At 35.5% G+C, this 25,533-nt stretch overlaps 2 protein-coding genes across 2 annotated transcripts in view; one reads left to right on the top strand and one right to left on the bottom strand.

Moving 5' to 3' along the window:
* TBCD (tubulin folding cofactor D) overlaps positions 1-25,533 on the bottom strand; it is a 115,791-nt gene that overhangs the window by 62,827 nt on the left and 27,431 nt on the right. Inside the window, exon 13 of the mRNA XM_010579427.1 lies at positions 24,347-24,441. Coding sequence (XP_010577729.1) covers positions 24,347-24,441 — 95 coding nt within the window. The remainder of the gene's footprint in view (positions 1-24,346; positions 24,442-25,533) is intronic.
* ZNF750 (zinc finger protein 750) lies at positions 16,931-19,702 on the top strand. Its single transcript, XM_010579426.1, has 2 exons — positions 16,931-18,558; positions 18,982-19,702. The coding sequence occupies exons 1-2, from the start codon at positions 17,132-17,134 to the stop codon at positions 19,700-19,702; spliced, it is 2,148 nt and encodes a 715-aa protein (XP_010577728.1). The 5' UTR covers positions 16,931-17,131.

The raw sequence follows: 25,533 nt of genomic DNA, 5'->3' as shown, positions 1-25,533 counted from the left end.
ACAAAGGCTTTATAAACACAGGTACTGTTATTATAAGGAAGTAACGAAAAAAAGCTTGGGAAAACAAGTAGATTAAGAATTTCACTTTCATGCTTATATCCCCATCAAAACTGCAGAAGTCAATAATGTTTTTCTACAGATAAGAGAGCTTCCAAAAACTTAAAGAAGAATACTCTTACCCAGTTGTAGTAATATATTGCCACAGTTTATGAAATACTATATATATGCAAGGCTCCCCAGAGGGCCTTCTTTTGGTATTTGCAAATCCAGATATATAATTTGAATACATCTTTCTCCAGATGGCATGTCTTTAATAAATGAATAATGTCTGTAGAAACAACAGCCTCTAGAGAAAAAAAAGAAATAATTTCTCTCCTGATTCTCTTTCTTGTATCAAGTTTATCGAATGCATCTTTTTTCCTTAGAAAATACTTGTCAAAAGGCTGTATTTCATTAGCAAACTGTGCCTGGATATCCTTGAGTGGATATAATCAGAAAATAATTAAACTTCAACGTACAGTTCATCACTGTATGCCTGCTACTTTAAACAAAAAAATATGCACCACAACTGGAGAAGGGAAGTGTTAAAATGCCATTTAAATTCATTTTAACCTACTAAAGAAAATAAAGCAGTAATCAGAGGGATGGACAAGATATGACTATTAGGAGCACAAGCACTACATGGGAAAAAAAGCAATTCCCATTCAGGAACAATGATACAGCAAAGATGGATGGGTATTTGGGCACTTCCCAGTTCCGAAAGAAACTGCAATAAAAATCTTTAAAAATGTTGACTAGCTTGTTCTGAAAAATGCTGCATCAACTGATGAAAAAAAAATGGAATTTGCTGGTTCTACAGGAACACTTAAAACAGATGCCAAAGGCAATTTTGCAAAGCTGCTGCAAATTTCCTTCAGCATGGGGTGATTACTCCAGCTACTTTAGACAGCTGTGAGTGCACTCTCATCTCTCCATGCACTGAAGGAAATGTGGAAGAAGGACCCACAAGCAGCTGTTCACATTTTTTCTTTCATACAGATGATACAAACCATGTTTTTTCAATTCAGGGCATTAATTTCCCAAATAGTAGGGACAATACCAAATAGCACCTGGCTTATTAGGGTCAGTCTAACACAGAAGTGATGCTGCCCGGGTCTGTAACAGCAGTTACTAAGAAAACGCCAGGAACAGCAGCACTGTTACTCTGAGCAGCTCAAGCTTTCCCTATTATCTTGCAGCAGGCCTTTGGACTCACACCTCTTTGATGTCCTACTCCTGTGTCTAGGACTCAAAGCGTTGCTGCTACAAGAGAAACAACATGACTGCAAAGTCTGAAGAGCAAAGAGGGTTAAAGAAGAGGAAGGATACAAAAGTAGACATTTAGAAGGTGGGAGAAACAGGGAAAACAAGGTGAAGTATGCAGCAGTAAGGGCTAAGTAAATATAAATACAACAATGATAACAAGAAGGGAAATGCTCATCTAGGGGTCATCTGTTAAAGTTTTCATGCTATCACTGGTCAAATATTTACTTGTGGACTATGGGAAATAACATATAAAAATTGCTCCTGACAAATGTTGGCATGTTTGAAAAAGTGGGTCCAGCATTACATTTCCTGTTGGTATTTAGGAGTCATAAAAACCCAAAAGAAACAATATCAAAAATTCCAGGTTTCACTTCATTCTTTACCCTAGAGTTCTTCAAACACAATGCAGGTTTTTTTTCTGCTGTGGCTTTCTACAGTGTCAGAAGAGCCTGGCTGAAGGAAGTCATGAAGGAGCAATACAGGCAAAACCATCTGTAGTATTTAGTCCTCTGTAACTGAAATATCTTAGAAAAGACCTTCCTAATCCACAGTTTGACAGACTCTGTGTTCACATTAGCTCATGTACACTTTTCATCTTCAGTCTACACACAAAATACTAAGTTAAATTTTATTTAACATTTTTCTCTGATTTAAAACTGTTCACATTCATGCTCTTCTAAAGCGTTGTTTGATACACAAAGCAGCAATGACATTCAAAGCTTTGTAGTCTGCTTCTGCATTTTGCATGTTATGCAATTTCATTTCACCATTATAATCACCTCTCAGATATTCAGTATAGTCACAGTGTTGTACTGTGCTGCTCTGTACTGTTTCAATTTTTCAGATTTAAGATCATGTTGAATTCATACCTAAAACCAATTTATTAAAAAAAAAAAAAATCCAGAAGAAACTTATTTTAGTTTGGAAGGGCAGAGACAAATTTCTTTATTTCTGAAATTATGAACATACCTTTTTTATTTAAAAGTAGGAGGCCAGGAGATACAACAAGGAGATTACCTGAATTGTTACTTAACTTTAAAAGGTACCATTTCTTTCATAGATCTACACTAGAAGTTTGCCATTAAAAACAGAGAATAAATAGTGTCCACTCTCAACCTAATTATTAAAACAATATCCACCTGTTTAGGTCTATGAACACTCAAGAAAATACAGTCACCTTTACCTGTAGCCTAGAGGTATTAATAAGCACCTGTTACACTCCACCCTGCCTTACCTAACTACATAACTACAGGTTGCAACACAGGTCTTTGCTCAAGCCTTGTGAAAATAAAGAAACAACTTCTGGCTTCAAAGCATTACAAACAACAGGATTTTTTTCTCATACTGGAGACAGGTTGCACAGATATTTTACTTTTTAGAGACAGGTTTTAAACAATCAGATGCTTAGCACCTTTCAGGTGCAGGTGATAGACACTGAACACCTAGTTAAGAAAACTCATGGAAGACATTGTATTTTGAAAGGTCACATGTATGTAAATAGAAAATGCCTCATACTATTCCTATTAAAAAGTGCCTTTAAAAACATACTTTACACAAACCTAGACTATAACACATACCATCAGGAGCCCTATGTTACTTTAACTTCAGATTGTCATTTTTTTAAATTTATTGCAACGTTTATCATCTAAAACATACAAATACAGCAATTAAACAAACAAACAAACAAACAAACAACAACAAAAACCTGTTCCTTCGCCTTAGGTCTTGTCTCCACAAGAAAATTGCAAAATTTCATGACAACTCTATTTCATTTAAAACAGATTTTCACTGGATCTCAAGTTAATTAAGAACTCTCTAAATTTAGTTTAAAACTAAAATATGCCACTCTTAAAACAGATTAAGCTAATGTTACCTCTTAGATAAGTCTTAAATTTTGGTATGAAGCCTTTATGCAGAGAAGCCTTCTCAATTCAAAAGTAATATAGTGCAAAACCTTCTATTTTAGAATTATAAAACATTAAGAAAAAATACTACCAGAAAAAAAAGGATGTCTGCTATTACTGAAGGAAGTATTGTACACAATGTCACTGTAGGAGCAGCTAAGAACATTACAATTAATTAATCATGACGTTTAAGCACACTTATAAATATCAGTACAAAGAATAATTTTATTCTTCAAATTTTTCTTCAACGAAACTAACTCATTGCAGAAGTATCCTTCGGTACGTTCATCCACTTTGTGAGCCTCAGGCATAAAAAAAATTGTAAACAGCCATACCTACAGTATGTCAGCTTCCCATGTTTTAAATAGCATACCTATCACTATCATTCATATGCTAAAAAAAGAACTCTGGCTTTTCAGTGTAAAGAATTTCAGATTTGAGACCACATGCTCTTACATGGCACTCTAACATCTTTTAGAAAAAGAGGCAGGTCCTAATCATAACTTCATTAGGGCTGTTATACTAATATTTAATATATCAACACGGATGCAAACATAGATAATTTCAGGTTAGGCTCATTATCAGAAATAAATATTTGTTTAAAGTTCTGCCAAACATTTATGATTTGTTCTCATTTTCTGTACAAGCTGTCTGCTTCAGAATTTACTCTTAAAGGACTATTTCATCCAGAAGATAAATTAGCCAGTGAGGATCAGAAAATGCACATGCTGCTTTGCCTGTCGAAAAATTCTCAGTGTTTCTGTGAAATGCTCTAACATTGCATCCTGTAGGGCAAGTGCCTACAACTGTCAACAGGTGGCCTCTCTTCTCTCATTCCTGCACCCCATTCTGACCCAGTTAGGAGTTTGCCAGGGAAGAAGGAAAGAGTATCACAATTCATGCATGCTCAGAAGATATGTGAGAATTTAACAGCTGAAGTCTCTTAAGCTGCCATAACTTTCTCACAATTCTTAATACTGACCCACGTATATGAAGCTATATATATGCATATCCACAAACCAAATAAGCATTTTCTAACCCGTGACTATGAAGGGCTGTGTCTGTCTGGTTGCAATCTCAGTTCAGTCTCTCACTACGTAATGAATTAAGAGAGTCTTTAATTATATGATCACGTGATTTTTTTTTTCCATGGACCTATCTCAGTCAGCACACAGGTAAGACCTGCTCTAGCAATGAATCACAGCTAGGCAGCAAAGAAGATTGTTGTCTGCCTCACTGCTGAGGGAGGAAAATATGTAATGCAAAGACTGGCTTTCAGGCAGAGAGAAGGGATTGTCGGTTAAGTTGGATGTTGCCCTAAAGAACTACATTCTAACTACATCTCTATCAAAGACTTACTGTTTGATACCAGTCATATTAATTACAGTATTTAAAAGAAATGGATGCTGGCTGTCATTTCCAAGGTATCTTCTTCAATAAACTAATGGCAGGTTTGCAGAAGTGCTACAACACTGAAGTTAGTGTGAGCTTCTGAGTATGGCAAGGGGCCAATGAGGAAGCAGACAGATCTAGATTTTGGCCAGTCTATCTCAACATCATTATCTAATGCAGCCATAAAAACTCAAAATATTTAAGCTCCCCTAGCTGGCTACATTGAAAGACCTGCAGCTGACCTAAGACAGTATTGATCTAGCTTCTCTGAAGCACAGAGTACTGAGTATTTTGGGGATTCATCTACCCACTAACACCCAAGGCCATAACTAGAGACCTTCATACAGGTTTACAGCTAACAGAGCTCTTCCTTTAACTTAACCAGGAGCAAACTGCAGTTTAAGGACACGAAGAAACAGGCTTATGAAGGAATCCTACTAAGCAAACGAATTACTTACTCTGAAGGAGTATAAAATTTCGTAAACTTTTAACACTGCATGTCAGAAAAGAAAAATCACCAAAAAAACCCCAACCTTTAGGCTAAGGTTGTGCAACACTGAGATAAACCCTACAGTGAAAAAGCTAGAAGCAATTCATTGTCATTTATTCCCTGATTAGTATTTATACCATTTCCCAGTTGCGCTGGGGGAGGGACCTTTCCTGCTACGGCTTCAGCTATGGCATTTATTCTTGCTCATACCTGCTGGCTAGTGGAAAAAAAAAAAATCTGCACTATTTATAATGCTTCCTTGCTAATTTGAAAACTATTACAGTGACATATGCATTATAACTTTTAAAAATACTATTCTCAAGACCATGCATCATTTTTAAAGTTCACCTGGGTGTTAGAGAAAAGGAATTCTTCTGTAACCAGCCTTTCAGGTTTGGGCGTTCTCTATTTTCTCAGAGTCCACCAAAGACAGGTAGATCTTTTTTTCATTTCTTCCTGTATCTATGATGAAAAGTACCTAGAACCTTGCCAAAAGCCTCATGGTTAACTACCGCTACAGAATAGACTAACACATTTCAGAAGCCTGACTTCCTGATGCATCGTCCTCCAAAAACCCTGGCAGCTACAAATCAGTATCAAGCAACTAATTCTGGAATATGAAAACACAGAAGGTGATCCTTAAAAACACAGTATGTGAACAAGTTTAGGAAGTTACATAGTAGATTTCTATAGGCCTATTTAAATCTTAGTCCAAGTTAAACCTCTTTCTAGAACACACTTGAAAACAGTATTGTTTTTACTTTTTGGTTTTTCTTCTTTTAATAAATGGCACAGTGAAATTGGACAAGCAAAAATGCTCCTTTTTTCATTGTGTGTAGAGTTTTTCAGACTTTGTTTGGTGTTGTTTTTTTTTTAAGTATATCAAGCTATATATAAATATCAGGAAGCACCATTCTCTGTACTCTCAGGTAAAATATACAGGAATCCAATCTCTTATCAATACTAGCAAATATGCAAGCATTCTCTGCACCAGAACACAGATAATCCGGTACTATCACAGGGCATGTATCCACTCTAACCAAATCAATAAGATATTTGCAACAGAAGCTGAGGGAATTTTAAAATTGCAGACAGAGAAGTCATGCATACAGATATTCTTTCAAAACCATAGCATCTGCTATTGAGCTTAGCTGCATCTATTTGAAACTTTCTGACAGCACGAGAGACATTTAATACAAACTTTTCACCAAAAATATACTTGACAATAGGACATTTTTAAAACAAAGAAAAAATGTCAACTGAAGCAACCGTTTAAAAAATGTGCTTATCATTCAGCACAAATAATACACAAAGTATTTCCCTAAGCCAGAGTCTTTTTGGATACCGGTAGCATTGTGTCTGACCTCTTTGAAAAGGTAAAAAGCATACTAATTTTGTCACTGAATCCCAAGACAACATAAACTGCCAAGTCCCCTCTCAAATCTCTCAGCCCCCTCACTAACTGCAGTACTTAACTGTAGACCTCAATGCTCCCCACTTTCTTCTCACACTATGTTTCTCCTTTTATTCTGAAGGTTATTTATAATCAGAAGAAATAAATTCTGGTTCTTCACGCATTGGTTTTTTCCACTCTCTCTACTTCTACCCTTTCTATTTGTTCCAAGATTTAAAAAGTCAAATTTAAGATTTGGATCACTTGCATTGACCCACCACTAGCAGACTTCTGAATTAGCCATTATCTGTGTATTTCATCAGCATTGTGGCCTTCTGTTTAAATGTTGCTTTTATTGTTGCCACAATTAAAAAAGGAGAGAGGGATTGTTAGATTGCTTCAGTCTATTCACTGTGAATAGGTAAGGGTATATAAAAAGACAGGCAGATCAAAAACAATGTCTTTCTGGCTGGAATCCTCCCAAAATAAGCACTAATTCATTGCAAGTGTAACCATGCAGCTCCTCCAATCTTCTTTCCCTGGCTTCCTTTTCTTACTCTTCAGAGATGCAAATGTTTCCAACCTTACTTTAAACATACCTGATTTTACAGTAAAAATAGGACCACATAACGCACAACAAACAAATGAAAAAAAAAGAGCAAGTTATCTTTGACTGTGAAACACTAATAGTTCTACCGCTGATTTCATTTAAGAGACTTTTTCTGGTGTTTAAGTAGAGAAAGTTTAGGCTCCTAGCCATTTAGCAGATACAGCTGCAACTATTCAGTGGTCAGCAAGCCACTGAGAGAGTTTAACACCAGAACACTTTTAATCTCACCACTGACATATTAAGAACGCCTAGGAAGTTTCATGTTCCTATATATGACACACCTTATTAGCTAGAAAGTTTATACTATGCTGTCATCAAGAGAAATTTTAATAACGTCCTTTCACAAGCAAACCAGAAATTCAAGTAAACTAGGATTCTCTTGTTTGTTTAGTATTTATCCCCACCCAATTAAATAAAAACCCCCTATAAATAATAGTCTGAAGCCTACAAAACCACAAATACAGCACAAAACAAAAGATGTGAAATCATACTGAAACCACACTGAAATATAAGTTTTTGGCCCTAACATATGCTGTACAGTAAGAAATGTTTCATTTAGGAGTGCTGCAATTCCAAATGTAGAAATTCACACAAATACATCATCAGATCATAAGATTTTAAATTACTTCTGGCCATTGGGGGGGGGTGGGGGGGGTGGAGGGTAGTTTTCCCTACATGCAAATTTAGCTTCATGACCTGTTCTAAAAACAACTGAAATTTTACAGCTAAATGGTAACATGTAACTTTGAACTCCAAAACATAACAGACAAACTGCAGTTCAAGAACTGCAAAGTTAGTATTTTTTTAATGGAATAAAACATCAGATTTCACTTGCTGGTTTATATTCCCCACTTTTAAAATTTATTTAAATAGTAGACAACATATAGTAAGCATATAAATCTTTATAAAATTTGACATGTTTCAAAGAATAACTGAAAGCTAAGAATATTTTGAGTCTAGGAGTATTCATTATATACCTCACTGCTCTCTTTGTCAGAGCGGCATCACAGCAGCACAACGCCAATTATGCCTTGAAGAAAAATGTGTGGGACTGACTTAATATATATTAGAACTGCACATGACACAACTCAGGTCCTACTACTGGATTCAACAAGAAAAACTTCATCTAGGTGAGAGAACTGTCTTAGAGTCTCTGGCTTAAGTCTTAAAATCAAAGCAGAAAAGGAAAAAATATTCTGCATGAAAAACACTTCAAAAATAATAAATTTTAAAAGGGAATTATAACCAGAGCATCAAGTAGAAACTGAAGAAAGGTACATTTTACATCTCTGCTAGAATGACTGGCAATGAAAAGAATGACTATTAAAAAAAAACCTTCTTATAAACAGTTCATAGTTTTGCCCACAGTGTCAATTTGTGATGTTACCTACTTCCCCCAAGGTGTTTCAGTGCCCAAGGGCGAGGATGGGAACTAGAAGGAATATCATCCTAGTTCCAGGCCAAACACGAACAGTACAGGCCACAATAAATATCTAAAAATATGATCTGCAGTTACTATTAACTGCTGAGCTTTTATTCTTTTCCCATACAAATAATTTGCTCTAGTAATCATGAACAAGTGGCTCACAAACATCAGCAAGGTAATCTGCCCAGACATATCTCCGAAGTCAGGGACTGGAATCGTTATGAAAAACAAAGGCACATTTCAAAGGTGTTATTCGAAAAGCATTAAGACTAATAACTATTCATATGGGATGGAAGAAAATAATTATGAGAATATTGTACAAGAATCATGTAATGTTTTCGGGCACAGCATGAGTTACAGCAATTATATTCAAATACATTTGCCCCCTTCCTGTCTGAAGGACTGGAAGACATTCTTCCAAAAGGACTGTCTTGAACATTTAGTTCAAAGCCACACATCTAGATACATAACTAAGATGACAAAGATAGAAGTGAATATTGCCAATCACACAATTCTAAGATGTTTCCTTTATATGGCAAGCTAAGCTTCACTAGCTCCATGACTATCAGTGTTCAACTACACGAGATTATTCACATTTACCTATGATAGTTCTTCTTTCTTGGAATAACTAATTAGTTCATTAATTTGTAAGGCATCTCTAGAAAGATATGGAAACATTGTTGATGACTGACAACGAGTGGACATTCTCTGAAAGCTAGTATCAGAGTTCTGACTATTACGAGGTAAAGTCAAAAGAGCAGAACAACCCAGACACCAGGACCATTCTTTGCATTAGGGCAGAAAATGAAAATTATCTGATCAACAGAGGCGTTGATAACTGACCAGAGCAACATTCGGCACTCTTTCATACACCTAGGAAATGGAATTTTGAAGTGCAAAAGGAAAATAAAAATTAGGTAAGCAGTGTACCAAGAATAGGTTAAGTTTATCCCATTTATATGTATGGCTTCTGCTAGTGACATTTTGTTTTCTGTTTAGTGCTAAAGCTGAGCCACAAAATTCATATAAAAACATGAAGCAGGAAGTTTGTAAGATTTATAGAATGGCAGTTTTTATGCTACAGTAATTAAACCTATGAAACTCAACTACAGCTAAACAATACTTATATAGAACTTAGAACAAAGAAGTATTTTCTGCACCAAAGAAGATATAAACCTAAAGCTTCAGCCCTCCAGAGATACAAAAATAATCACACTTTAAAAAAAGCAACTTGGGAGAAAAATATCAATAAATCCCAATTTTACTATGTCAATCCTGGTGCTCTTAATTAATCTGACTTGTGCTCAGGTAAACTAAAAATGGTGCTACCAACAAGTGACTGGGTTCAGTTTATCTAATACTCAAGATGCAAGTATAATGAGTTAATAAAAATAAGTGATGAAACAGTATCACTGCAATTAAGATTTATTACTTCTAGAAGTATACACAAACAGGAGCTCTCACGTTCCTTTTCTGCGGTCCACCAGTGAATCTTTTCCCCAGATTTGAATTTTTGAATACCATCCAAGCACCAAGAAAAGGAGAATTTGCATTAGCTGTTCTTTTTTTTCCAGTTCTATTTTGTTCACCTCTGATTTCAGCTGATCTGACTAATAGCAACTTTCAGGAAGTAGCTAGATGTAAAATATTGTTTTCCTTGGGTCAAGGCAGCAACTGGACATCATGTCTCCCCTCGACATACCAGATCAGGGAAGTGGGATAGGGAGAAGGGGGGAAAAAATAAAATCAAAGTTCAAATATTGACTGCCTCTTATCCCAGTTCAGTCACCTATATTAAAGGAGTCCTTCAATAGCTTCCTCTAGATGCCAGAAATTGCAATTTATTTCATCTAATTCTATCTGATTCTATTCAAGGAAACCTACCTCCACCCCATCACATGCAAAAAATAGAAATCTGATGGTACCTTCCTTCAGCTACAGACAACATAAAATGATCCACATTTGCAGAAGAAAAATGAGGACAGTTATGTAGATTGATATGGCACACAAACTTATTGACAGGAAAGAAAGGCTATTCTCTACGGACTGAGAACTACTGAATAACATCTTCTGTTGAGAAAGCAAAGGACTTTTCTCTTTTGGTCTTTTCAGAGATGTTTCTGAATGCAGACATTACAAGATCTTTCTCTGCAGGTAGAATTTTCTAATACACTACTTTTCTTCAAAACATTTTACAACTAAATGGAGGAACGATGGACTACAAACACTCTTGTTAATCCATCTAAAGCCAAAGGATTTACAAACTAGACTGTAATATGACATCTTTTTACACTGCTAAGCTGCATTATAGGAAGATAATAATAAAAAAAAATTTAAAAACCCAAACAAACAACAAAACCAAAACACAAGAGCCACCTTTCTACCTTAAAATTAGTGATTGCTCATATTCAGAAATATTTTCCAGAAAACTACATTGGCATAGCAAGGGGAAGGATGGTGATCTGCCTACCTAGATAGGAAAGTAGATGTCTGTAAGTCATTCCATCAAGATAAAAGCCACACCTTTAAAATTATTTTTAAGAGACTATTTAGAGATTGATTTTGAAAAACTTTTACCCAGGTGACAATTTCCTTAATAATTTTCATTCAAAAGATCATACCTTTGCCAAGTATAAAATTAATCCTATTTCTATATTTAAAAGTTTCAGTAATCTGCAGCTGTCTTATCTATAGAGCAGTGGGTGAAACAAGACGGTTATCATGTTCATCCAGCTGAATTTAACAGTTTTGAACAGAAATTTTAATATCTCAATAACATTAGAATTAGTAGCCAAAACCCCCTTTGTTTTTACATTCAGTAACAGGAATGTTTTTTAGAGAGAGCTAGAACTATCAAATGATTTTCCTTTTAACAACCAGTATGCAAGAGGTTAATCTTTCACTAAACAACTCAGCAATGTCACTAGATGACTAGCAAATACACTAATAAATTTGTCATTTATAAACTCTAACTAAAATGCAACTAAAAGCAAGTACTAATACTAATCAGTGGATGATCAGTTGACTTTCTCCTTTCGCCATTCAATTTCACAGCTCCTAAGCAAACATATAGACATGATAATCAATTTCTTACTGAGGTGACTCCTTTCCATTTACAGGATCTGTATATTTGACTGTTGATTATAGGCAAGCTTTGGCAGGTTCCTGTGGCAAGCAAGCTTGGAGTTAGTTCAGTCCCGCCTTCAGAAAGGAGACTTATGAAGGACAAAAAGATTTAAATAAAAATGGAGAGGGGGAGGAAGGAAAGAGCAACAATATTAAAGCCACACAGGCATTCAATAAAAAATGACAGTCTCTAAAAAAAGAGTAAAATTATTATTTTTTAAGCTTTGCTAACCCCTGTGTACAGTCCATTCTGCTGCTCACAAGTCACTTCTACGAAAGTTAAATATATTAAAAGCTCCGTATATTACCTAAGCCATTTTTGACCCCACATTGCACACTGCTACTCAGAGGAACAGACACTACAGTTCAGAGTAAAACTTGGTTGTTGGAGGGCACAAAAGGGACAAGAGCTCTCTTCGATAGCTTAGATGCTGAGGTAATGCTGAATGAAAGCAGTGGACGCAAACAAATGAATCGTAGCTTCAGGCTGGAGTAATATCAGGTGCATCTCTACACCCCGAGGGCTCAACTCCTACACTTCTTAAGTCCCTCCCCCTGAAACAACCTCCTGCAGTTTCACTTAGAGATCAAGCAGAGAACAGGTACTTCTCTCTCAGCAGTGACAGCTACAGCTTACCAACAGTGATCACCTTGAAGGTTTCAGACATCTATGTATCTGGTAAGTACATTTCTTTAGAGCATTTTTTTCAAATAAAGTGTGTTCATATTAACATCTAAAAAGTAAATCAGAAGTGTTCATTTTTCAGCTCTCTCAAAAGCCTAGGTTACTCCTAGCAGGTGCATTTACTGCACCAGTTTAAGCTTTCAGCAGAAAGTTTCAACAGGAGAGGGAAATATTTTAGTTTGAGAAAAAACTAACTCTTGCAAGTTTTTACAATAATTAATTCTTGTTGGTGAACAGTGTTTTAAGCACCTTTTTTCATATGGGAAGTTAATGTATTGAAGTATGACAAAAAGCTGTATTGCTTAAAATTGCTACGTTTAGTCTGCCAACTATTCTTCATACAGTAGTGTCGGGTTAATCTGAAAAGCTTGTATGAAAATAAGGTACTCCAGTTTTGATTTATTATTTTTTCCAGCTTCTGGGAATTTAGCACAGAAAATTGGATTGTTTTGAGTTATCCTCTCTCTAGTCAATTAAAAGTGTATTAAGACATTGAATTATTAACTTAATATTTACAAAATTTTTTATTTCTTATCCACACTGCCTAATCAACTTACTTAGTCTCTGTTTCTGTACTTCCTCTTGCACGCACACACACACAGACACATGCGTGCCCTCACACACAAGCACGCAGTCCTCTTTGATCCGTACCTTCAACACACGCTTCCTTTCCAGTCCTTACCAACCCACTCCTCTCGCCCATGTTTCCTCCTAATTAACAAACAGTTGCGTTAAAATTTATCTTTCAGTTTAAAGGAACTGGAAGTTTAGAAGGGAGTGGTAGTTAATCACTGGAAAATCTCAGCTAGAATAAAACTCACAAATCTTGTTCTTGCAACACTCTAGGTAGGTGACAATGGCATGTCCTTGAGTTATGCAATAATGCCACATCACAATATTTTAATTATAGCATGTCCTTCAAAATGTTCCACCCCAGTAAGTACTCCTGGTCAGAGAGATCAACATCACCAAAAGGATACTGCAATAATAATGGAGTGTGCATGACAAACTGTTACGTAGTTTGCTAAAGCAGTGTCCTAAAAAGAAATATAATTACCATCCCTGCTTGTAATAAAAGACATTTTGAAATTTCCTCTTTGATCAACTGGGCATCTTAAACAATTTAGACTACTTAAAGACCTAAAAAACAACATGCACATATATATATATGTACATATATATGTGTGTGTGTATGTGTGTGTATGAATACATCTGTGAATACGTGTGTATATACTTATACCCACGTACATTTTTGTTTATGTATTTATACACACACATGCACACAATGTTAAACGATATTCTTGTTTTCTGAACGTGCTAATATGTTAAAGGCAAGGAGGTACCAACAACATACTTTCAAAAATAGAAGGAAAAAAACTTGCAGCTATCAGTCTCAGGTTGAAAAGGGCTACAGATTAGAAAGCAGCGAGGAAGTATACTATTGACAAGAAACAAACAACTAAGACAACCTCAAGTTTAACCAATATTATCTGAATAACTGTTTTCAATAAAAAAAATAAATAAATAATACTACTACAATTCAAAACTAGAAAAAGAAAATTTTAACACTATATAACTACCTGCATTTCTAAAATCAGGTATACAGGAAATAAATTCTCAATCTGAAAAAAAAAAAAAGTCACATGAAAATTATCATCCTGCTACCGAAGAATTTTTTCCCACTTTTAAAGGATATCACACGTTATTGCATTCAAGTTTAAGGAAAAAGAAACTACTTATTTTGATTCTTCTTTCTAATACTAAATTTTAATTTTGGTAGCACAAAACATACATTGTACAACTGTAAGTAACTAACATTATTTATAAAGAGACAGTTTTAATTGGTTGCACCTATTTTAAACCACTAATGTCTTTTCCAGCTGTATGTGTGGGATCAAATAGTTTTAATTTTTTTTAATTATGAAATATGTACCTCTGCCAGATACTCCTGTGTTTTACTTAAGAGATTGGAAGAGAAATTATCCTTCTTGTCTGGGTTTAGAAATATTTTATTACTGGCATTTTTAAACCATGAGAAAAAAAGGGATTAAATAGTAAAAGAGAGAAACAGAACATCCATCTAGCTGACACTAGCCCAAGTTTACGAAAGGGTAAACACCCTTTAAAATAAGCTACTCGTTCTACACCTCTCAAGTCCGAGCGGCAGGTTCTGGGAGCACTACTGTCTGCAGGCTAAACATACCACCAAAAAATTAAAAAAAAAAAAAAAAAAAAAGCGCTGTTGTAATTCTCTCCCGTGGTACACATGCCAAAGAAGCTCCAACGCTCTAAACTTTTAAGATTAAAACTGCAACAATGCATTTTATCTTATTAAGAAACGATAGTTAATACTCTGTTGAACAGGAATAACTTGAATCAAAGCTAAATACCAAGTACAAAGTCGGGGGGGGGGGGAACAGGACACACAGGAATTTTCATTATTAAGCAAAGGAAAGCTAGCAGAACAAGAAAATCTAATTAACATCTCTTTATTATAAGTGCTGCACCTGAATGCAAATTCAGACTGTTATCATAAATGGTTCAACTAAGAATGCAATGAAGTTTTGACAACAATATCTTTTTTTCAAGAATAATTAGTACAAGTATTTCCAAGAAGATATAAAGAACAACAGGTACAAACTGACTTGACCAAGTCCATTACAAACTGTCCACGTTAGTTATTCATCATTAGTCAAAGATAAATGCAACAAGCTCACTTAAGGCAGAAAAAAAAAAAAAACCCAAACAAAAAACCCCAGTTCCCTATCTGGACCTCCCCTCCTATGCTTCAATATTTTATTTATGTAAAAGCATTAGTCTTAATCTTTCACAGGAATTCTAGCTGTCATTCTTTAAAATATTTTTTGAAACTATATGATTTTTTTGTAATTTATTGAATTATCATTTAAACCAGACTCCAATGACAAGACTTTATTTAACATGCTGCTGTATAATTCAATTTTTTTTTCATTGTTACAGTGTCAGTATCCAACTCAAACAATGAAAAAAGTTTTGCTAAAACCTTAAAAATAAAAGGCTATTTCTCTACACATTCCTTTTTCTTTCAGCTATTGCACATTTAATCACTTGTTAATTTTAAAAAAAAGCTTGATTGTTTTTTCTACTTAGAAAGCAGCTTTGCATTTTTCAGGGTACCTTCACAATTACTATTTTAACAAAATTAATATTTCTATGACATCAGAAACAACATTCAATACAATTTGCTAGAATTACTATACCTGATGAAACAAGCAGCAATTCTGTAGCTTTGCCTTCAGTTTTCATAACGTGTTGCATGTCATTGTCTATTAAATAACCTCTGATTTAGGAAATGCAAAACATCTCTCCTTTAACTAAAATCTCACAGCATGTAATTACCAGCAGTTCTTTTCATAAACTTAGTATTTTAATACTACTAATCCGAACTTGTATGCAAAAAGCTTTTTTTTTTAAAAAAAATAAAAATAAAAATGTCATGCTATCTAGTCACTCTTACAATTAGTATTCCTGTAGTTTCGGGTAACACAATAGATACAGTACGTGGTTTTGCAACAGTCATCATTTTGATAATGATGCTTATAGTTCATGATGAAATCATCAGTTTTTAGATCTCTGCCATAACACATCCTATAAAATCATGAGAACTTGACTCTGAGAGTTTCTCACGCCTTCAGAATCAGTGAACATAATGGAACAAGCTGATACAAGCCCTCCTGACTTATCTACTGAGCAAATCATTAGGCTGTATAAAGTATCCACAACCTTAGTTTTTCTGAAGAAAGGCAGATAGATCACTCCCCTATAAATCAATTACTGTCAGACACTTTTTTTACCCAAATTAATACACTTGTGTGTCTGTGTTAACTATAATGCAATATGTAAGGTGCTACACAGCAGAAGAATGTGAAATGTGTTTATCAAGCAGAAGATTCTATTAGTCAGATATTGCAGTACTCATTTCTCTTAATTGAATTAGGAAGAGGAAGAAAATTGGTGTGGTTTTATCCTTCGAGAGATTGGCCACTTTTGAGGTATCCATTGAGATTAGGCTGTTAGGAAATGCCATGCCAGTTAAAAGAGGGGGTTGGTCAGTCTCTGAAAGAGCCAAGTCAGCTACCCAAGTGCAACCAATCCACTCCACCCTCATTTCACCAAAGCAGGAAATTCCCTCCTCTCTCTCCCCAACCGGCCTGACAGGCTTGCCCCATAACCAGCTGCTGCCAGGACCTGCCTCTTCTCATCCTGCCCACCTCCGCTTCTCTCTCAACAGCTCCACCTAGATTTCTACTTTCATCTTCTGAATGAATGTTCCTTCAGTTTTCAAAGAAAACTCCTTCAAGCCAGTAGCAGCGGCAAGTGACTAGCACTGCTGAAAATTAGGCCACTTCTGTGACTACGTTGAGGTGTGGAAGGATGTCAAACTTGAATGTATGTCTATCTCAAATCTGGCATCTAGCATTTTTGTTTTGTTTTAAAAAACCCCACAACACACCCGTATGTAATATGAAGGGGAATACAGTTAAAAGAATGCATTACTTGGTATTTAGTTCCAATGTTCCACTACAGCTAATTTTAAACTTTGTGTTACAGTTCCTGCACTACCAGTTGCAAAAGTGTTGTTTTCCGGCACCCCCTCTTCCCTGAGACACCGCAGGAGTTGGCTTCCTCTCTTCACCTGGGAAGAAGGATTCTAGAAACCTGAAAAACTGGAAGCATCAAGAGGCTAAAACTGAGGAAAGCTAACCACAAGAAAGTTTTTATAAAGTACCATTACATTTAATTGTTTAAAGCAGAACAAAAATGAGTCTCCTCAAAGAACGTAAACCAAAGAAGCCTCATTACATCCCAAGACCACCAGGAAAGCCATTTAAGTACAAGTGCTTTCAGTGCCCCTTTACTTGCAATGAGAAATCCCATCTTTTTAACCATATGAAGTATGGCCTCTGCAAAAACTCAATTACTTTAGTATCAGAGCAGGATCGCATTATCAAGTGTCCAAAGACCAGTTCCTTGGAGTCCAAACAGATCAACCAGCTTGAATCTACAGTCAAACCAACTTCTTCCAAATCTGTCACAAATGGACTGTCAAATCTCGATTCAAAGCCTCAATATCCTTTTGCAAAAGAAGATGCCAAGGAGAACGTTGAATTACAAAACCAGGCAACAAACACAGCAATTCAAGGACAAAAACCTGCAATTCAGAAGGAATTAACCCCTGCCAGTACTACAGCAGAAAGTGCTATCAGCATGCAGCCTCTATTGGACAGCATTGTAAGACCCTCAGCTTTTGTTCCTGTAGGAGAACACAGAGATAGTAAAGGCCCAGAAAATAGTGAAGTATCTGAAATTATATCGCTCTCTAACAAAAGTTCACCCTTTCACACTAAGTCTGCATTTCATGCACCAAGTCACCCATGGAAAGCAGGTTCTACTTTCCTCCCAGAGTTTCCACATAAAGTTGCTCCCACAAAAGGCTTTGGTTCCATTTCACCTTACATGCAACCGATGATTCCTGAGTACTCACCCCATTTTTATGAGCATAGGCTAGCTATCTACACACCTTACTTGCTTCCAGGTAATTCAGAGTGTGAAAGCTCTGCTCTGTCTGTCTATGGCACACAAGATCAAAGACACTTTCTTCCCCACCCTGGGCCACTTCCAAAACCCATAAATCCATCAGCTTATGAACACTATCGATTGTTCCAACAGTATCATTCCACTCCTCCGATACCTTATGGATTTTGTAGGCCAACAGATCCTCCATTTTACAGATTTTCACATGTAGCTGGTATTAACAGAGATCAAAATTCTCATCTAATGGAAGAAACTACCTTGCTGTATCCAGCTTCTTTGAGCCCATCCCAACAATATCCTCTAAGTTCACATAAAAAACAAGCAGATTATGAAAAAGAAATTACATTATTGCATGCCAAAAGTCATTCCAAAGACGACCAAAATGAAAGAGAGAATGCTAAAATGAGCCCTCTTGCAGGAAGTGCTGCAACAGGCTCCCCCGGCAGACCTAGCCCAACCAACTTCACTCAGACAAGCCATGCATGCGAAGGCTTATTTGACCTTTCTAACAAGTCATCTTCCGCATCGCTTGGCAAGTATGATCAACCAGAAGAAAACTTCACAGCTTTCAGACCTGTGAGAAAAAGCACTGATCAACCAACTCTACTTCAAAGTGTGCAGACACAGCAAGATAGAGGAGAATCACCTACCAGGTAAAATAGTAAAATCACTTTGCAAATTCTTGTCAGATTTACTAGGGACACACAAAGATAGATGGACACATTTCATGCAATGCCCCCAAAATATATTTAAATTTACAGCATTGAGATAATTTGTTCTATGTTAACTGTGCAAAACACAGTACAACTCACAGTTGCTATAGTGAGTAGACCACTCATTTTCCTTAAGTATATCAGGTATTTCCAATACCATTACCATGCACGTGTCTGTACATTTCAGGAAATTATCTGTGTTACAGTGATGTATATGGTGAAAGGGACTTGGGGGAGTTAAAGAAGAAACAATAAAATTGTCAGACTTCTAGACAGATTTTTTTTTTCTTCCTGCTCACTTTCTCAGCCCCAATTTAAAAAAGCAACTGATAGTGAATTCTCTTTTCTCCTCATTTCTTTCAGCATTAATGTCACTGATGAAGATTCACACACACAGAACGAATGCCATAACAGTGAAGGCTCACTGTCCAACACGGAAGAAGACACAGGGATAGTTCCCCTTAATCTTTCAAAAAAGGCTGACACAAACACAGGACCTATTCATGAGCATGCATACAAAACCACATCCAAAACAGAAAGTCAGAACTTTCTGGAATTGCAAGACATGCCTCTCAACCTCTCAGTAAAAGATTCCTGTAACACAGTAAGCCTGAAAACATCATTCCACAGTCCATCTCACGATAATGGTGCTGCTACTTCTCCAAACACCAAAAACGAAACCTCTGGAGCAGATGCATGTAACCCCAAGAACCCTACTAACAGTGCCTGTGACAAATCTTCTTTTGCAGCTCCCTGTAATGAAGCTCAAGACTTAAGAATAATTGACAGCTGTGATGAACAGAAACAAACAGCAGCTGTAGCTCTCTGTCAGCTAGCTGCGTACAGCCCGAGCAAAGTTAGAATGGACAACGAAGGACAGAGTCCTCAGGACAGTAATGCTTCATGTACAGAAGCTACTCTTAATTCTTCTGATACTCAGGATACTCAGTGCAATCAAAAAGTAAAAGGACAAAAAAGGACAAATCAAAAAGAATCGGCAAAATCACAGCAAGGCACTAAAAGAGTAAGGCCAAATGACTGTAGCAGAGTCTTCACTTTAAGGAAGAGAACAAGAGTATCTTAATACTTCACTTTCCAGTGAGTTTCTGGTCATAGAAGCCAGTTACCAGCAGCATCATAAAATTCCTACAAACCATCTCTTATTGGGTTTGGTCCATGACAAGATACATTCAATCTCTCCCATGTAAATAATGTTCATAATTTTATATTAATATTTTTAAGTAACTGAACTTTCCCTTGTATAAGCTCAGATTTTGATGAGTGAATTTTTGCATTCATTACTAAAGCCAAAGTATATTAGATGAATCTTTAAGGTTTTTTGCAATTGTATTAATGTAAAATAACTTTTACAACTTCTTTTCTTAAAAGATGCTTAAGCTCTAGAGATAATATTGTTCAGTAACATACTGTCATAGTCTTTTTCAGGCTTAATTTCACTTAATAGGGCTTTTTTGTCTTTTTTCTTTGAAAATCTTTTTATTTCACTGTGCAGTAGTTTGAATAAGCTTAAGATTAAACCTGCCTATTTAGAATTTACTGTAAAAACTGTTTTGTGTATGAATGCCCTTTGCCATTATGCCATAATACAGAACAACAGACCAAATTTTGTTACTCAGAGGCAGACGACAGTTTAAACAAACTGATCCAAACCTTGTATACGCAAGCTTTTCTTATGTTGACTAAGAACAAGACTCAAGTTAAACCAAAGAAAGCCTGCACTAATTTAACAAATGCAGTTTATGTTCACCTTTAACTGAACCACTGTGAAAACAATACTGAAAATTTGAAGATCTAAACAATTTAGATGCCTAGTCCTTTGAGGTTAGACAGACACTGGGCAACCTTCAAACTCCAAGCGTAAAAGGTTATTTATATAATTTATTTCACCTGAGGCAAACTCTCCTGGTGAAGGTGTTATTTCAGTATACATGTATCACTAAGTATCAGTTTCAGTGTGCTTCTACATACATCCTAAAACTACCTTCTTCTTCTATAACTGTGTATATAAACTTGCAATTTTTCAAATAAATCTATGACCTGTACTTAAAATATATGGAAAGTCATTAATGAACACAAATACATTCATTACACTATCTGTAACACATATTTGGAAGAAAAATTAGCGACGAAATTGCTAGCTAAATTTTCAATTTACAAGTAGAATTTGGCATGGAATACCCATCAACTCTAAAAAAAGGAGGTTCCTTCAGTGAAGGAAGTTCATTATGCAGATTAATTCATCTGTACTTTAGCTCCCTATGACGAACCTCAGAGTTCCCTCTGCCTTAAAGCTTATCGAAACTTCTACAAAAGACAAGAATATCAATCTGAGTTTGAACAAAGAATATGTTATATATCCATATGGAATATGATAACAGAAAAAGTCCAATTAACTCAAATTACAACAGCAAGGCTGTAAGAGGAAAAAGAGCTTCTTTCTAGGCCAAGTTTAAAGCTTCAAGCTTAGGGATGTATGCTACCAAATCTGTAATTTCCAAACATGAAATTACGGAGTCTAGCATTGCCGCTGCTGTTTTTTAAACTACATGAAGTTATTTGCCTCACTAATCTCTGGAAGCAGAATGTTTCCTAGTTTCCCTTATCCATAATTTAAGAAGAATCTCATGTATCTCTTTTATTGTTAATTTGAATTTCTTTAAATCAATAAGGAAAAACCTTTTGGTGGTTTTTCATACAATTCAAGGATTAATTCTTCACCATCTCTATACAAATATTGTTCCTAAAAACAAGTTCCATTGATGAAGTCTACCTCATCTCCATTCCTCAAATTAAATAAAAACTAGGCAAAGGGAACCATGAAGGTTAACTACTCAAACAGCTCTCCATACCTTGATTAACTTGATTTCTGTCCTTCCTAACAGAAACCTTTCTAACTCAGTGTCCGTAAACAAATTATTGTAGGGCTCCAGTTCCTTTAGAATAACAAAGTCAGTCCTAATGCTTATCTAACTATTCTCTTGCTGGAAATTATACCTATTACCTATGGTCTTGTTCTGGTCACTGAAAATAGTTGTCAAAAGTATAGGTTTTCTTTTAAGAGGAAGAGTATAAGCTTTCAGCTTTGTCTTCCCTCAACCAAACAACCTTAGTTCCTTCAGTCTTTCCCCGTCAGTCTTATTTTCTGTTCTTCTCATGATTCCTGCTGCTTTAGGCTAGCTTTCTTTAAATAATCTTTTAAGTGTGATGTCCTAAGATGAGTACCCTATGCACATAATTTTAGTATCAAGTGAGATGGAAGGATTACCACACTGTTCATGACTTCTTTTTCACCATCTTGTTCTACTAAGATAAATAAAATTGCAGAATGATATGGGAGACCCACATGAACTTTTACATCCTTTCCTGTATAACTGCTGCCTAGAAGTGACTCCCTATGTCTTGAATTGTGTAGTTACTTATTCCTAACTAGGAATACTACTTTGCACTTGTCCTAATTTCTTAAATAATTTTGTAAAGGACAATTTGAACATAAGTCTGTCTTTCAAAGTACAACACAGTTCCTCTTAAGACCACTGTGTTAACTTTTCTTCCAACTTCCAGAATGCATTCCTTTGTCTTTCTCCAAATTACTATAATCAACTTTGAATTTCTACATTAATAGTGGATTGGATAACTTACATAAAGCAAAACTGAATAAGACAGACTTGCAAATTAAACTAGAATATACTGTATTTAGTATAATTATTTTTTCAAATTAATTTAAATGGAAAAGGTCCAATAAAGCACAAGGAAAAAAAAAAACAGAGAAGGGACAATGTCAAGTGTGCCATGGCTATTCTGCAGCCTATATCTGCTCAGCAATAATAAAGGTTTGACTCTGATGAAGATATAACATGATTTGTCATTACCAGTTATATTCTTCACTAGCTGCATCCCATTTTATGTCCAAGTCTTTCCAAATTATAACCCTACAAATTCAGACTACCTCTTTTTACTCATCCTTCACTCATACCATTCTGCCTTCTATATAACATGTTCTTGAGTATCAGATAACCAAAGAAGTTGCAGTTTAGTCAAGATAGTCTCCAGTTAGGTTTCTTACCCATCTTCTTCCATAATGACTGTTGGAATTCTTAGCACTGTTTTATTAAGAAACTTCTAATTCCTATAAAACTGTTTTTCCATAGATCTTTATGCCTAAGTCTTTCCCAGAAAGACTTTGCTGCCATGATTGTGTTCTCTCTTTCCCTTCCTCCCCTATCTTAGCTTTATATTCTTCCACCCCAGTAACAGAAGGCTACTTCGTATGCAATCTGACAAATTAAAAATTTGCATATAAACCTATGTATATTAAAATCACCTTCACAGGCAGCAATACATTTTCACTGCACCTCTGCAGAAAAAGAAGGGTGTGAAGGATACAACTATCATCCCCATTCTACCTACACAAAAACTAAACCTAAAACGTGAAGACAAATGGTTTCATAGCACAGGTCAAATCACTAGCAGAGTGAGGATTCACTCATGTCTTTTGCAGTCCTGTACAATATCAAACTTGCATGAAACTTCGAGTTTAGATTTAAAAAATTATATTAGATGAGGCTATCCTGATTCCTTGATAGAGGTGTACAGTTTCAGTTTTGTTAGAACTAAAATAGAGGCTTATGTTTGGATGACTTCCCATTCTTAAAGTTGTAGGGTTTTTAACTGTTTCATCTTTATCATACAAAGGCAAAAGTATTAGAAAAGGGAAACCAACTGAAGGCTAGCTGCACAAAAATTCTCACATGCAAAACAGATACCATACTGAACATGAACTCTTTTCAAGAAGACAGAATAATAAACTGTTATTAAATACCATATTTTACAGTTTCTTCTAGGACAAGTCAACAGATCTTCAAAATAGAAAAGATCTGGCAACCTAACTTACCAGTATGAAATACCAGTTTTGAATCATTTTTGAAAACTAGTGTTCAACTTCTCTGTTCAACACAGGAGTACCAAATGACATCAAAAGAACCATCTAGCTCAAGATATTGCTGTAAAAGTGCCCAATCCTGGATGTGTACTACTACAGTATCCCTTTGTCAATTCAACTCTGTTAAAAAATTGACCAAAAATCACAAAACAGAGAACTACTACTTTCACATTAATATCTCTGTATTTCAATGTACATTGATACATACAGAACACACAAAGAAACAATTCCTCTGCCCTGTTGTTTTTCCTTCCATCTTGATCTTTCAAAAACCAAAATTCAAAATTTTCAAATATTCAAAAATACAGTAAATTATTTACAGTTTACTAAGTTATGCAAAATTGGCCTCTGAAATTTAATCAGAAACAAACAGCATAAGCTACTAGCTTTAAAGAGCAACTTAGTCATCAATTATTTTATATATTCTATTTAAATAATGACACTGACACAATATACAGACATACAGAATTATTTTTATACAACTGTACACAGAAACATGGGAGGAAGAAAGAAGAAAACCCCAAGAAACTAATTTCATTTTGGAAAGAAAAATTTATTAAGTATAAAAAAGGCACGCCCAAGGCAATGCTTTTGACAGAAGTACCTTAAATATCCCCATAGGCATATTTTTTACTCTAGAATTCAATACTACAGTCATTATTCAGCACACTCACATCAGCAAATTCCAGCCTATTGCCACACATTCAAGCTCTAATACTATAAATTGTTAATTCGTGAACTTACTAACATTCAGCAACTACAACTCACCATCTGAAATTCGGGAAGGGAGTAACAATCCTCTTCTGCCTAATTCAGCCAGAGCCAGGCATCCACCATGCCATGCATTGTCTGTTTCCTGGAAACTAATTTTAGAACAAAGACAAGTTTTGTTAAGACTAGCCTTCCCTTTTCAGATTTCATTTTTCAGTGAATTCCTACCATTTTAAAAGACACATAATCCAAACCAGCATGTGTTTATTGTGTTATTAATTCTGTTAGACTTCTAAAATATAAGAATGACAAGTTGAACATGTTTTCTTTCCCATTTTGTGTAACATAAATACTGCTGTAAACATGATCAAATAAGCAAAAAACCTATTTATCAATATAAATGTAAACTCAATACAGAAGACTACAATACCTGGAACTCATCAAGAAAAGGAAAACTTTCTAGTACACTGGCAAAAGATGCACATTTACAGAACATACCCAAACAACCTAAGGAATTTAGTGCCAAACACAGTCCTTAACTAGCAAAAGAAGTTCAAGTGATAGTTTCCAATAAACGCATTATACGAGCTTATGTAGTAAGCAAACAGTGTTGTTTATCCACCTTTAAAAAACATAAACCAGAGCAACTTGCAGTGAATGCAAATATCAAAAATGGTACACAATTTTTGGTGGACTGGCAGATAAAGGAGTGAAAAGGGGAAAGGCTGCACGTTGCATGACTAAACATGCAAAAAGTTCATTTTGTATTAAACTAGGAATACGAATCTAAGAATAAAATGCTGAACAGACAAACTAGGTCATATCAAAGCTTCATCTCTCCCAGTATCCTGTCTCTGACATGGACCAATAGCAGATGCTTGGCCAAAGACGAAGCGTACAGGATCATTCCCTTATTAGCCTCCTCCTAGCTTTGGCAATCAGCAGTACGGAGACTTTCCAAGCCAGAGGTTGCAACCGGAATGTCATATTTAATAACCTCTGATGGGACTCTCTTCCATTAATTTGTATAATCCCTTTTTGAACTCCCTTTACACTTTTGGCTTCTATAACATCCTGTGGCAATGACTTCCACTGTTTAATTATAATTGCGTGAAAACGTACTTCCTGATGTTTCCCAGTTCTCACATTATGAGAATGAATGAATAGTAAACAATTACTTGCTTTCCCTCTTTCTTTCATATTTATGATTTTATATACCTCCACTATATCCCTCTGCTTTTTCT

The sequence above is a fragment of the Haliaeetus leucocephalus genome, unplaced genomic scaffold, assembly GCF_000737465.1.
Source record: "Haliaeetus leucocephalus isolate CR32 unplaced genomic scaffold, Haliaeetus_leucocephalus-4.0 Scaffold657, whole genome shotgun sequence".
NCBI lineage: Eukaryota > Metazoa > Chordata > Aves > Accipitriformes > Accipitridae > Haliaeetus > Haliaeetus leucocephalus.
The sequence above is the reverse complement of the archived record's forward strand: the minus strand, read 5'-3'. Positions and strand labels throughout refer to the sequence as shown.